We start from the raw sequence: 12,578 nt of genomic DNA, 5'->3' as shown, positions 1-12,578 counted from the left end.
CTGCTGAAGCCGGGGCTGCATCTTCCAACAAGACAACCACCCTAAACACTGCTCAAAAATATACTAAGGCCTTCATGCAGAGGAACAAGTACAACGTTCTGGAGTGGCCATCTCAGTCCCCAGACCTGAATATTATTGAAAATCTGTGGTGTCACTTAAAGAGAGCTGTCCATTCTCAGAAACCATCAAACCTGAATGAACTAGARATGTTTTGTAAAGAASARTGRTCTAAAATACCTTCAGCCACAGTCCAGACTCTCATTAGAAGCTATAGGAATAATTTAGAGGCTGTTATTTCTGCCAAAGGACGATCTACTAAATATTGAATTTAGGTTTTTTTTATGGTGCCCAAATTTATGCACCTGTCTAATTTTGTTTAACGAATCATTGCACACTTTCTGTAAATCATATAAACTTCATTTCATTTCTCAAATTTCACTGTTTGTCCCCTATATGATATATTTTACTGATTTTTTAAAATCCAAACAATCAATGATTTATAAAGGTAAATCAGGAAAATTAACAAGGCTGCCCAAACTTTCGCACCCCACTGTACATGAATATGAACGGGAATTTGTTGTTCTGTAATAAAAGCAGTTAATACATTAAAAAAWATATATATATTGCAAACATATACGTGGTACTGATCAAATTACAGATGTGCAACTCTGTTATTGTTCTCTCCCTGCAGCCCTGTTATACATACAACTGCTGTATAGCCAATAGGGAAACTATGAACATTAAAATAATATTGGTGTGATTGTCGATTTTCTATATTTGTGCATAATTTATCTGAGTCTGGATTAGTGGAGTCCAGTTTTTTAATAAGCAAAGTTTTAAACCGTGTCTAGTTGGAGGAGAATACTGAGGTTCTGAGAAATGTCGGTTATTCTTGGTGCTTTCCCACAATCATGATTTCTGAGGTGGTTCTAAAAATAAAAACAGGGCACCTGCTCCCACCTGAATGCCAGCTAATTGACTGAAAACACCTGAATATAATTTTCCTTCATGCTTACCCAAAAGGGTCGCATATCACGTGACAAATGTTTGTTTCCTTTTCATTTTGAACTAAATTATTATTTCATTTGGGTTTTCATGTATTTTTAGAACTACCGTGAAAAACTGGTCTTCATTTAGGAAAATTAGAAACTCACAGACTGTTATTTTTAGCTAATTAATTAACTGACAATTTGAAACAGTCAAAACTGTGACTCTCAAAAGCAACACGCTGCTCTGTTTTGTAGCTGCGAGTCTCACACCAGATAAAAGCTCAAAAATAAGGACGTGCCTGGTAAGTTGGGCCCATCACGCCCAATTAAAACAATCTCAATATGTCTTTCTGTTTGAACCCTAAACTGTAAAATTATAATAAACCATTAAAACTGCACAAATGCGAACTTATTTCCTGTTTCGCCACAGTCTCAGAACCAAAGATCTGCTCAGGGAGTTTCTATGTAGATCTCCTTGCAGTCTCTGCATGCTACATTTAACATCCGCCTGTTCTCCAGCCTATATGCATCCCATGGTGTATCATGACAGTGGTTGTGTGTGGATTAGTGTGTGGGTGTGTGCTGGAGGAAGAAAAAAAAAGCAGAAGAAGAAGAAGCAGGTTTCGAGGCTTGAAAGGTGTGTCTGTCAGTGCCAGAGAAATCTTTAGCGCACACACACACACACACACACACACAAGCCTAGACTCTACTATAGACTTCCTGTGTCGGTGTCTGCCCTGATGAGTCAGAATCAGCCTGTTATATAAAACTTCAGATGAGAGGGGGGAAAATAAAGAAAAAACACATAGGCACACATGTGCCCCGTTAGCCTGTCCAGGTCCAGGCTTGTACTTATTTACTTTCAGCAGCTTGCAGTTCTATGCAAAGTGTGCCTTTAATTGTGACTCATCCCCGAGGAGTTTATCAGTCCTCATTTAGGCCTGTTTTCGCTTCAGCCAGTATTCCTTTAGTATAATGAGATTAGAATAGCTCTCTTGGCACAAATCAGCTATTTCTCATGCTCATTTGTACACACAAATTTGGTCCTGTGTGTGCGAGAGCAAGTGGGTGGATAGAGGCAGAAGGGAAGAAAAAAATAGGAATATGGACTAACTGGAGTGAATTTTCTTTAGAGGAAAACTATATGTTTTCAGTTGAGCAGAACCTGCCACCTCCACACCAGCAAAGCGACTCTTGCAGCCCTCTGGTCCCAGCCACGTGACTCCACCCCCTGCCCCACAAGTACTCCCCCCTACATACCAGACACTTATCTAGGGCGAAATCAGTACCAATGCAGATGTGAAGCTGCCATAGGCAGGGCTTTTATTTCCCACCCCAGCCCAGGTGATCAACAGGTCTGCAGAGATGAACCTACACCACCACCCAGGGGGTAAAATGTAAAACTACATGTGAGACGGAAACAAATGTATGCATTAAAACCAGCTGAACGACATAATTATGTTCTCTAAATGACCTGGATTAACTGTAAAAAGTGCAACTAGATGGTTTTTGGCAAGTCAATTTGCCATAAAATAGACAAGGTTTTCAAAGCAGGAACTCACAATTAAATTATAATTGGTCGACATTTGTATTTCATCTAAACAGACCATCCTTGACCTTATTTTATGGAGTTACTTATTTATGTTCATTTTTTAGTCATCCAAACAAAAATACTTCAAATAGTAAAAAAGGCAATCTTTTTAGGACAAACAATAATATTTTTCTCCTACGTAGTTTATTCCTACAAACAATGCATATGTCTGAAACAGAAATACTCCCAAATGAAAATTTCAGATACTTACAATGTTTTATGCTCATTTTTATTTGAACAATTTTTTTAAAATCTGGTTATTTTTCAAATTATAATCACATATCCAATGTTCATTTGTAGATAGTTTTTGATTATGTTGTATCAACTATTTCAAAAATTTATGATTGAAATTACTTTTTTATCTAACATTAACATAAATGCTTGATATCATCCATTTATTTTGCTTGGTAAATCGTTTTAGCTTTATTTTCAAAAGCATATTTGACATTGTTTTTTATTTTTGGTTCATAAAATGAAACTTATGACTATTCTCAAAGAGAAGTTGAACAACTGAGCATGTGTGCAGTGGCATTAAATACTGAAGAGTTAGCAGTCTAGACAATTTAATAGAAAACCAACTTTATTGGTAATGTTCTGACTGCAGTTATCAAAAATGTTTGTACAATTCACTAGGAGATATATGTTCAACTAAAATAACATTTCAACTTTAAGCGATTGTTATTCAAAATTGAAAAAGGAGATATATAGAGCTCAACAGAGAGTTTAAAAATGTACTGAAAGTCTGTTTAACTTTACCTCATGTACATTATATTTCTATATTATTTCTGAGTAGTTGGCGAAATATGTCACTACTCATGTAATAATTAGGTTTGTTTTCATTATATGTTACAACGACTTGCCATACATGCCATACTGTCACCGCTGGGGAACAGAAACGCCCCGCGTGCCCGTACGCGTGCGCAAAATAGGTAAACGTCACAGCTGAGCTCGCGCAAAGCCAGGGAGAGAGAGAGAGAGAGAGAGAGAGAGAGAGAGAGAGGAGGGGAGAGTGCGGCATACTTCCTCAAACGAGAGAATCACAGAGTGGAAAAAAAAGAAGAAGAAAAAAGAAACGAGAGGAAGAAAAGAGGCAAAGTTTCGTCGAGTCGCGGTTCAGAAAGAGCCAGTGCTGAGTTTGCAGGACGAGGTGAGACTGCCTTCATTCTGTTGCAGCTGAAACTTTGTCAGTCTTTTCAGGGTTTTTCTGTTGACAGAAAGTTGCTTCTTCGAGGCGCCTGCTTCTTTTCTTCTACATTTCTCATCTGTAGAGGAACACTCTGTTACGGTAAACTTATCTGTAGTTAGCCAGTAGGGCAACGACGGGGAAAAAAAGTCACTGACAAGTTTTTTTTATTTAAGCTGTTTGTGTCTCCTCCTTTTCGTAAAGCGACTGTTCTGTGATTTGCTGCTCAGGGTCTGGGGGACAGAACAAAAAACGGTACTGATGATAGCTGAGATGTCAGAGCGACCGCCACTTTACATTTATTCAAAAAATGTGTGAGCTTACAACTGAGCCTCTCTGTGTGGATTTCAGATTAAAGTTCACGGTCTTGATAGGTCACAAAATGTGTAATTACTCCAGCTGGCCTGCACGACAACATGGACGGGGGGTGCTGAAGAAAAACAATAATTTGTCAGGAGGACAATCTGGCTGCAAAACTACTGCTGTTTGAGTCAGACGAGATGTGACATCTGTGTTCAGCCAACTGACAACCAACCACATCCGTTGTTACATAAAGAAAATTAGATGCACGGACTGAAATGACTGGCTCCTCACTTTGACAATCAGAGCAGGTCTTGTTGTTGAACATTAAAACTTTAAGATTCTTAGTATTTGTGTCAGAGGAACCTGCCAGGACTTGTTATACTCACCATTAACAGCCAAAAAAAAAAAAAAAGAGAAGAAACTGCATAGACATGAGTCATTCCAAAATAGCTGCAGGTTTTAATTAAACCGGCAACACGTTACTGTTTAAGCTGTGTATTTTTATTTCTTTTTGCCCATCTTCCTCTTTGTTTATTTTAGCCATTTAATCACTGACATCATCTGCATTAGTTGCACAGGTCGTTAACGTCTAATTAAAATTGCATGAATTACACATAATCACCACTCTGCAGCCTTTGACGATAGTATCTCATCATAGCACTAGTTAGGTGCTCCTTCTAATTTGCTCTTTTTTTGTTTATTAGTTCAGATTAAGAAGGTAGATTTTGCAAAGCTGCATGTTTATATGTAATACAGTGCGTTGGACATGGCTCGTGAACTTAACAGATGGGGACAAATCGAAACTGCACACTGACAGACTGCCAGGCAGTCAATCACTCCTGCCCTCAATCACACAGTGGGCCTGCTATTGATTAACTAAAAAACAAACAAAAAAAAAAAAAAACACTGACATCACAGCTAACTGCAGCAATGAGCGGTAATGTTTCATCACTCTTCCTTCTCAGCACACACTTTTAAAAAAAGATTATTTCTGCATTTTTTTTTCTCATCTCAGTGTGGGAGGCTATGGTTTTTTTTTTTTTGTGAATGCCATCTAGGCCAACTGTGGAGCACAGCATGTTTGTGTTTGGATTAGCGACATGTTGAGGCTCGTTCTGCGTTTCTACTGTTGAGTAGAAACATTTTTGAGAGTAACGCACTAAAAAAACCACTCTGGTAGTAAAGTAAAACAAGTAGCAGAGGCACCATTTGACAATGAGTTTTTAAACTTGGTGGTTAGGAATTAGGAAAATAGACTCAGGGATGCCATGCGAGATTACCGGGCATTGCCTTTTGAACTGCACATACCATAAGTACTAAACTGTAGCTCTGTGACTAATGGAAGCAGTAAATGAGGCATGTGCTGCRCTGCACAAAAGGTGATAACCATTCGTTAGTATTTGTACTATCTACAGTTTACATTTGCAACAGCCTCTGTTTAAAACAGGTGTTTGTTGTTGAAAAGAGGTAAAAAAAAATTTTGCTTTAAGCTTTGGTGATGGAATTTAATAGACAAAAAGTAAATCTTTTGCGTTTCACAGTGATTTAACAGAAACTGCTGTCCTTGCTGACACAGCATGTTGTGTGTGGGTGCAGGTGTTTCCCAGTGAGGCAGAGGCAAGAATGTGTTTTCAATCAGCTTTTTAAACTCTGACAAAAGGAGCTCTGTCTTAAATTTCCACCTCTGATATTATTTGGTCTCACAGAGCTCCTGTTCCCACATGTGAGCAAATATACTTAGCACAAAAAGCAAGGAAATTTGTGTTTGTTAGATTATTTCTTTGTTGTAGCAACGCTTCTTGGTAATAACTCTTATACTGTTGGAAAGCCTGTTAATTGACCTTTCAAATGGTGCCACATTTAGAAGGAACATGTATTTGTGAGATGAACAGTAAAGCTGAGTATGTGGGTTACACTCATGAAAAATTAGCCAAATCTCTGCAAAACAGCTTATTTTGCTGTTGCTACTTTACCTGTTTTGAGCTTCTGGTACCCCCAGGTGCATCCTTCCTTACTTTTTGTGCTAAGTTTAGTTTTGCTTTGTGGATCATTAAAACTTTGTAAAGTGTGTACCTGGATATAAACTGAATTGTGTTACAGCATGTTGTCGCCGATTAAAGTCGCAAGGTTGAAACATTGTTAATCTCACTGAACAGGGGATCCTGTAACTCGTCACCATGGCTCCTTTCTTGAGAATTACCTTCAATTCGTACGACTTGGGCACCCTGCCTCCCTCTGCAGATCCACCCTTCTGCGCAATCAAGATGAAGGAAGCTTTAACAACTGGTGGGGAAATCTTTGACAGTGCATACAGAAGTTGCCTTTTTTGTAAACAGAATTGTGAGTCTTCTTCTTTGTGGTTTTTGAAAATGCAGAAACGCTTTTTTCCCCCCTTCTCTTCCGTTTTCATCTTTCGTTAGAACGAGGTAAGACTCTGGTTCAGAGAAAACCCACCATGTATCCAGCGTGGAAGGCCAGTTTCGATGCACACATCTACGAGGGTCGTGTGCTTGAGGTACTGCTGATGAAGACGGCCGAGGAGCCGCTGGCCGAGGTCAGCGTTGGCGTGTCGGTCCTTGCTGAACGTTGCAAAAAAGCCAATGGACGCGCTGAATTCTGGGTAGGATTCGAAACCACCTCCTCTTTTCCTTGGACTAATGTCTGAGGGACCTTTTATAACTGTCTGGTTTGTGTTCAGGTGGATCTCCTTCCTTCAGGGAAAGTGATGATGGCGGTGCAGTTTTTTCTGGAGGGCGTGGATACAGGTAAGAGGAATAAAAACTGATTCTTCGGAAAAGTTGTGCATTTATTTGTTGGTTACGTAACTATTACTTCCGATTGTAACATAAACTAAAACCAGTTCTGTTTGTAGACAGGCTGACTAGCTTTTTACCCTTTACAAAAATATCTGATCTTTTATAAACACTGAGACCCTGCAGGTCTTAATTTAGGCTATCAATCTTTTTCCTTTGTGCTGACATATGTTGATTTTTTATTTGTTCATGTTGTGCAAAAAAAATCTGTTTCCTTATTCTATCTGAAAGAGAGTAAGCACACTGTGAAGGAGGAAGAAGTTCCTACCATAAATCGTAGACGAGGAGCCATTAAACAGGCGAAGATCCACTTCATAAAGAACCACGAGTTCATCGCCACGTTCTTCAGACAGCCCACCTTCTGCTCTGTGTGCAGAGAATTTGTCTGGTCAGTTCAGTCACTTTATTAAACTTCACCTGCAACACCAGATAGATTGATACAGAGGATTTGAAAAGGCATGGAAATCTAATGTGTAGTCTCACATAACACTGACTGAGTGAATTCTTTCTGTCGGGTTAAAATATAAAACTCTCTTCTCTTGTTGAAAGATTTTGCATGCTTCTGCTGCAAACAACTAAGTGGAGCATGAAGACATTTTTTTTTTTTTTTACAAATGTCTGTCATTAGAAATTCAAATGCAGAGGCAACCTTTTCAATCACCTGGCCTTTTTATTGTCAGGTGGAAAGTTGGTGTTTCTTGGTGATTGTAAAAAAGGTGATTAATGCTCCTTTACATTGATGGCAGTGATAAAAAAACATCAACTTAGGAATGTTTATCATTCTTTAAWGGCTCAAGTGGCTACACAGTTTTCTGCTTCAGTGTTCGTTTTAGCTAACAAATAATAAAATATATATGTAATGACCTCCTGATGCACAGATTATCACATTCAACTTTTTCCTGCACAATTAATATGTCACCAAAATGCAAACTGACTAATTTTCATGTCTTTTTGACTCCCACAGGGGACTCAACAAGCAAGGCTATAAATGCAGACGTAAGTGAACAGCAATTAAAAAAAAAAGACTTTGTTCTCCTTGAAATAGCAAATTAATTTTATTAAAGGTATAATTAAATGAACTTGACTTAGAATAAAACTACTGTATGTGTTTGGCATATACTCAAGCAGTTAATCAATGTATTAAATTCTATTTGAACTTTTCAGAATGCAATGCAGCCATCCACAAAAAGTGCATAGACAAAATTATCGGCAGATGTACCGGCACTGCTGCCAACAGTCGGGACACTGTGGTATGTATCACACCATGTGTGTGAGCGTTTTCCATATGTCTCTAATTTATTGTTCAGTTGATTTTATCAGTTCAGTGTGGGCTTTTATCACTTTATTTTATTGTTGTTATTATTTTTTTTTAGCTTTTCAGATTGTTGTGGTGCTTGGTCAGAATTTAATTGATAAACACATGCTAATTAGCTCCTAGCTCCTCTTAGTCTTTTTTATGAACACCAGTATACCAGAAGCATGCATCTTTATTATTTTAGCTCTAGATCATTTAAATTGTTAAAAAGGGATGATACTGTCTTTTAAATCAAACAAATAAGTTTTATTTATTCTAGTTCTAAATTTCTTTTAATTGTAAAAAAATGCTGGTCTAAATAAAAGCAGAATTTATACAATATAAATCTGCCACTTAGTTTAAGCTTAAAAAATATCACATTTATTATTGAAACTTTTGTAGCTCAGAAAGAAATGTATTTGAGATTTCTTATTTTAATTTTATTTTTTTCATACAGTATTCTGTTTGAATGCTATTTTTGACTTGCTCGGGGGTTTGTTTTATGTCATAACTACATCTGACTTGTGGCCTTGTTGTGGTGCAAAAGTGCTCGCAAGTTTCATTTATGTTGTTTGTGTAGCTGATTTTTCTTTAGTTTAATAACAAGCAGAGATTTTCCACAAGTCTCACCTTTACAGAGCTTTTTCAGATGACATCTATGCAGACTTTTCTTTAAAGTTCCTTCCTTTTTATTCAACTATAAATAATATTCAGACATTTCAGTTTGTTGCCTTGAAAATCATGTCTGTAATGATTTCCAGCATTTATTTTTACCTCACAAGCAGTAATGGTGGTCAGATGTGTTGCTTTTTCTGGTTAACGTGGGCAGAGCATCTGGTGGGAGGGTGGGCTGATACCCAGTTTTAATGATGTGTASATGCCACTCACTCTGGTATAATAATTGATGCCCAGTTTGATGCATTTTTATTCAAGGATGCAGAAATCTCTTCTGACTTTGTCAGATCTGCAGCCAAATGTTCAGCTGACTTTTTATGGAAAATTTGTTCCATTTAGGAGTCTGCTTWCTGATGTAATAACATCATTTATATTCAAATCTAGTTCTGATTTTCAAAGGGTGCTCTTTAGATAACTAGTGGAGATCATGAAAGTCCAGTGGACTTAATGCAGGTGATGCAAAAGTAATTAAGCACAACCCATTTTGATTAAGTCCAGAGACACACCTGGGAGGAAACTTTCTGTCCAGCAACTTGACGACTTTCTAAAAATAAAACTGAGGGAGAAAACGATTATGGCAGGTACCTACTTTTTACAGAACACAATAAAAGAAACAATTTTTATTCCCAACAGTTCCAGAAGGAGCGGTTTAAAATCGACATGCCGCACCGTTTCAAGACCTACAACTACATGAGTCCCACCTTCTGTGACCACTGTGGCAGTCTGCTCTGGGGTCTGGTTAAACAAGGCCTGAAGTGCGAAGGTACACTGCAGTTATGATTAAACAGATGGCAGCTTGTGTGTAGCGGCGTTTTTGTGATTTATAGATCCCCCCCCCATGTTTTCAGATTGTGCCATGAATGTCCATCACAAGTGTCAGGATAAAGTAGCCAACCTGTGCGGTATCAATCAGAAGCTGCTTGCTGAAGCGCTAACACAAGTCAGCCAGGTGAGTTCATGGACATGGTCCTAAATCACTGAGTGGTCCAATCAAGTGCTGATAGCTGTTTAAGGCCACAGTAAAGTCTAACAGTACATGTTTTTGTTTCTGTCTTGGTAGGTAATCACAGTTTATGTACCTCTGAAACAGATTAATAGTCACAAAATTGTACAGATTCCTTTTCAGGACTTATTTTTCTGAAGAAGAATTTGAAAAACTGGTACCCTTATTTACATGATGTTCAAAGTATTTGAAAAAAAAAACAAGTATTTATATTGCTTACCAAGCTGCATATAATGTTGAGACTAACTTGCAAGATCATCTAGTGAAAGTATTTTAAAAACAAATATTTATTTATGTTAAAAGCAGTAACATATGTTGCTCATGTGTATTATCTGGAATATTTCCGCTCCCATATTGCAGCTTTTGTTGACGGTTTTTTCAACATGACTTTAATGTCAACCATCTGTTTGTCTCAAGGTGTAGAAGAAGCAAATAGTTAACTTGTTAGATCTTTACAATCCCATGTCTGAACAAATCTGTTTTATTTTAGAAACAATCTCAGGTCTGATAAAGACAAAAAAATCAGATTAAATGTGTTTTCTCTCTATGTACTACATTTAGATGGATAACAAGTTATTTGTCAGTGTGTTTCATGGTCTGTTTTTCTCCCATCCTTTTTCAGAAATCWTCGACTCGTCGCTCGGATCCTAACCTGCCTAACCTGAGTGACATTGGAATATATGATGAAGTAAACAAGCTTGCTGGGCTTGACATCTCCGGTCAGTATTTTTCTTTATTTATTTATGTGTAATGATGTTTCCATGCATTCATGTATTCTGTAGACACATAACTACCATCAAAGTTCTCAAATTAATATGTGACTAAATATTTGCTGTGTGTGGTAACTTGTTTGGCCATTAGAAGGCTCTCCCTATGGCAAACTGTGGGAAGGCTCTGTTCAACGACCACAGTCTCGTATTACCCATCTGACTCGTATCAACGTGGACAACTTCATCTTCCACAAGGTGTTAGGAAAAGGCAGCTTTGGCAAGGTACTCGATTATTTTACAATTTTCAACTTTTTATACTGAAATTGAAAATGTAGACCTCTTAGGGAATGGATTGATTGTAGATGTTTAATTAAACGGTTATTTTCAGCTAATATACAAACATTTACATCKTTTATCTTGTAGGTTCTCCTGGCAGAGCTCAAGGGAAGTAGAGAGTATTTTGCAGTGAAGGCTCTAAAAAAAGATGTTGTGCTGATGGACGATGATGTGGAGTGCACTATGATAGAGAAGAGAGTCTTGGCTTTAGCCTGGGATAACCCTTTCCTCACTCATCTTTTCTCCACCTTCCAGACAAAGGTACTCCCCCTTCCAAACTTTTATAAATCTGGCTACATTTTACTCCAAATTATGGATTAAAATCCCATTTCTGACACTGAAAATGAATCTTATCCACAGGAGCATCTGTTCTTTGTGATGGAGTATCTGAATGGAGGGGATTTGATGTTTCATATTCAGGAGAAAGGGCGCTTTGAGCTTTACAGAGCCATGTAAGTCTCACCTCCTATCATCTATGAAACAGTTAAAAGCTGGTTCTTTTCAAGAGAACCTTTCATTCCTCCCTGTTATCATGTGAATTAAGTCAAATAAGCTATAGGCTGGCTTATTTCCATTAGTTCTTGTTCAGTATCAGACAGGCCTTGTAAAGAGCAAAGAACTTGCCACGCGTGTTCTGTTGCGTGTTTATGAGAAGGTATCGGTTACACCCACCTTTCACCACACTGTGGGAATCCCTCCAGAAAAACAACGGCAAACTGGTATAAATAAAAAAAAAGTGTGAAAAAGTACAAAACTTGGTCGCACTTCAGCAAACAGAAGTCTTACTGTAAAAAGTCCCACTTTACTGAAGCATTTCTCATTAGATGCTGTGAATCTCTCAAAATCAGCTTAAAGTGTAACTTACCCCCCTGTGAAAAGATAACTCCGCCCCAAGGCGAAATTTGAAAAATGCATCAAAGTGGGTAGGGGAGGGGGTGTGGGTAGAGGAAGGGGGGTTAGAGAKMGGAGGTGTGGCCAGGACGAGAGAACGTGACAGCTAGCATTAGYATAATTGATGCTACATGGAAAGTGACCACAGTATCACAGACAGTTACATCTCTGAACGTCTGAGGTGGAGGATTTTCACCCCACACCAGCCTCGGACAGAGGAGGAGCAGCGCTCCGACAGCCTGACAGAAAAAAATAAAAGCATACAGCTGCTCGCATGATCGCTGGTTTAAATCAGGAATAAAAGTAGTTTACCTGTATAAAGAGCCCTAAAAATCCATAAATTTTGCAGAAAATCCTTACAACTCGCACCCGCGGGGGGGGGCGCTGCGGACATGAAAGCGCTGCTGCGAAGCAGGAGGAAAGGAGAGAGGGAAAAGTAACTTATAGCGGCAGAACAGGTTGGAAGATGGCTGTTTGATGTTATTTATTGTTTTTTAAATCATCCTAYAGGCTCTGGCATGTTAGATAAATTTGAAAATGAGGTTTTTAAAATATCCGTAAGACTTGAAAAAATCTGTGAGATTAATCTATATGTCCGTTTACCTGCAAAATGATGTCAAATCTTTATAATTTACAGATAATCTGTATAAGTTGCTGCCTTTCTTTCCCTCCTCTGGTCTCTTTCTCTCTCTCTCTCTCTCTCTCTCTCTCTCTCTCTCTGTGTGTGTGTGTGTGTGTGTGTGTGTGTGTGTGTGTGTGTGTGTGTGTGTGTGTGGAGAGAGACAGAGAC

At 38.3% G+C, this 12,578-nt stretch overlaps 1 protein-coding gene across 2 annotated transcripts in view; it reads left to right on the top strand.

The window, feature by feature from the left end:
- The first annotated feature begins 3,568 nt into the window (after positions 1 to 3,568).
- Positions 3,569 to 12,578, top strand: part of prkcda (protein kinase C, delta a) — a 14,689-nt gene continuing 5,679 nt past the window's right edge. Inside the window, exons 1-13 of one of the 2 annotated variants that reach the window (XM_014009080.1) lie at positions 3,569 to 3,727; positions 6,223 to 6,352; positions 6,487 to 6,686; positions 6,765 to 6,831; positions 7,111 to 7,267; positions 7,844 to 7,875; positions 8,044 to 8,129; positions 9,482 to 9,611; positions 9,697 to 9,797; positions 10,474 to 10,570; positions 10,716 to 10,843; positions 10,985 to 11,158; positions 11,258 to 11,349. In XM_014009080.1, coding sequence (XP_013864534.1) covers positions 6,244 to 6,352; positions 6,487 to 6,686; positions 6,765 to 6,831; positions 7,111 to 7,267; positions 7,844 to 7,875; positions 8,044 to 8,129; positions 9,482 to 9,611; positions 9,697 to 9,797; positions 10,474 to 10,570; positions 10,716 to 10,843; positions 10,985 to 11,158; positions 11,258 to 11,349 — 1,373 coding nt within the window. In that variant the 5' untranslated portion in view covers positions 3,569 to 3,727; positions 6,223 to 6,243. Of the gene's footprint in view, positions 3,728 to 6,222; positions 6,353 to 6,486; positions 6,687 to 6,764; positions 6,832 to 7,110; positions 7,268 to 7,843; positions 7,876 to 8,043; positions 8,130 to 9,481; positions 9,612 to 9,696; positions 9,798 to 10,473; positions 10,571 to 10,712; positions 10,844 to 10,984; positions 11,159 to 11,257; positions 11,350 to 12,578 lie in introns of both variants that reach the window. The other variant, XM_014009079.1, reaches the window with a different exon arrangement.

Source organism: Austrofundulus limnaeus, unplaced genomic scaffold (genome assembly GCF_001266775.1).
Source record: "Austrofundulus limnaeus strain Quisiro unplaced genomic scaffold, Austrofundulus_limnaeus-1.0 Scaffold55, whole genome shotgun sequence".
NCBI lineage: Eukaryota > Metazoa > Chordata > Actinopteri > Cyprinodontiformes > Rivulidae > Austrofundulus > Austrofundulus limnaeus.
The sequence above is the reverse complement of the archived record's forward strand: the minus strand, read 5'-3'. Positions and strand labels throughout refer to the sequence as shown.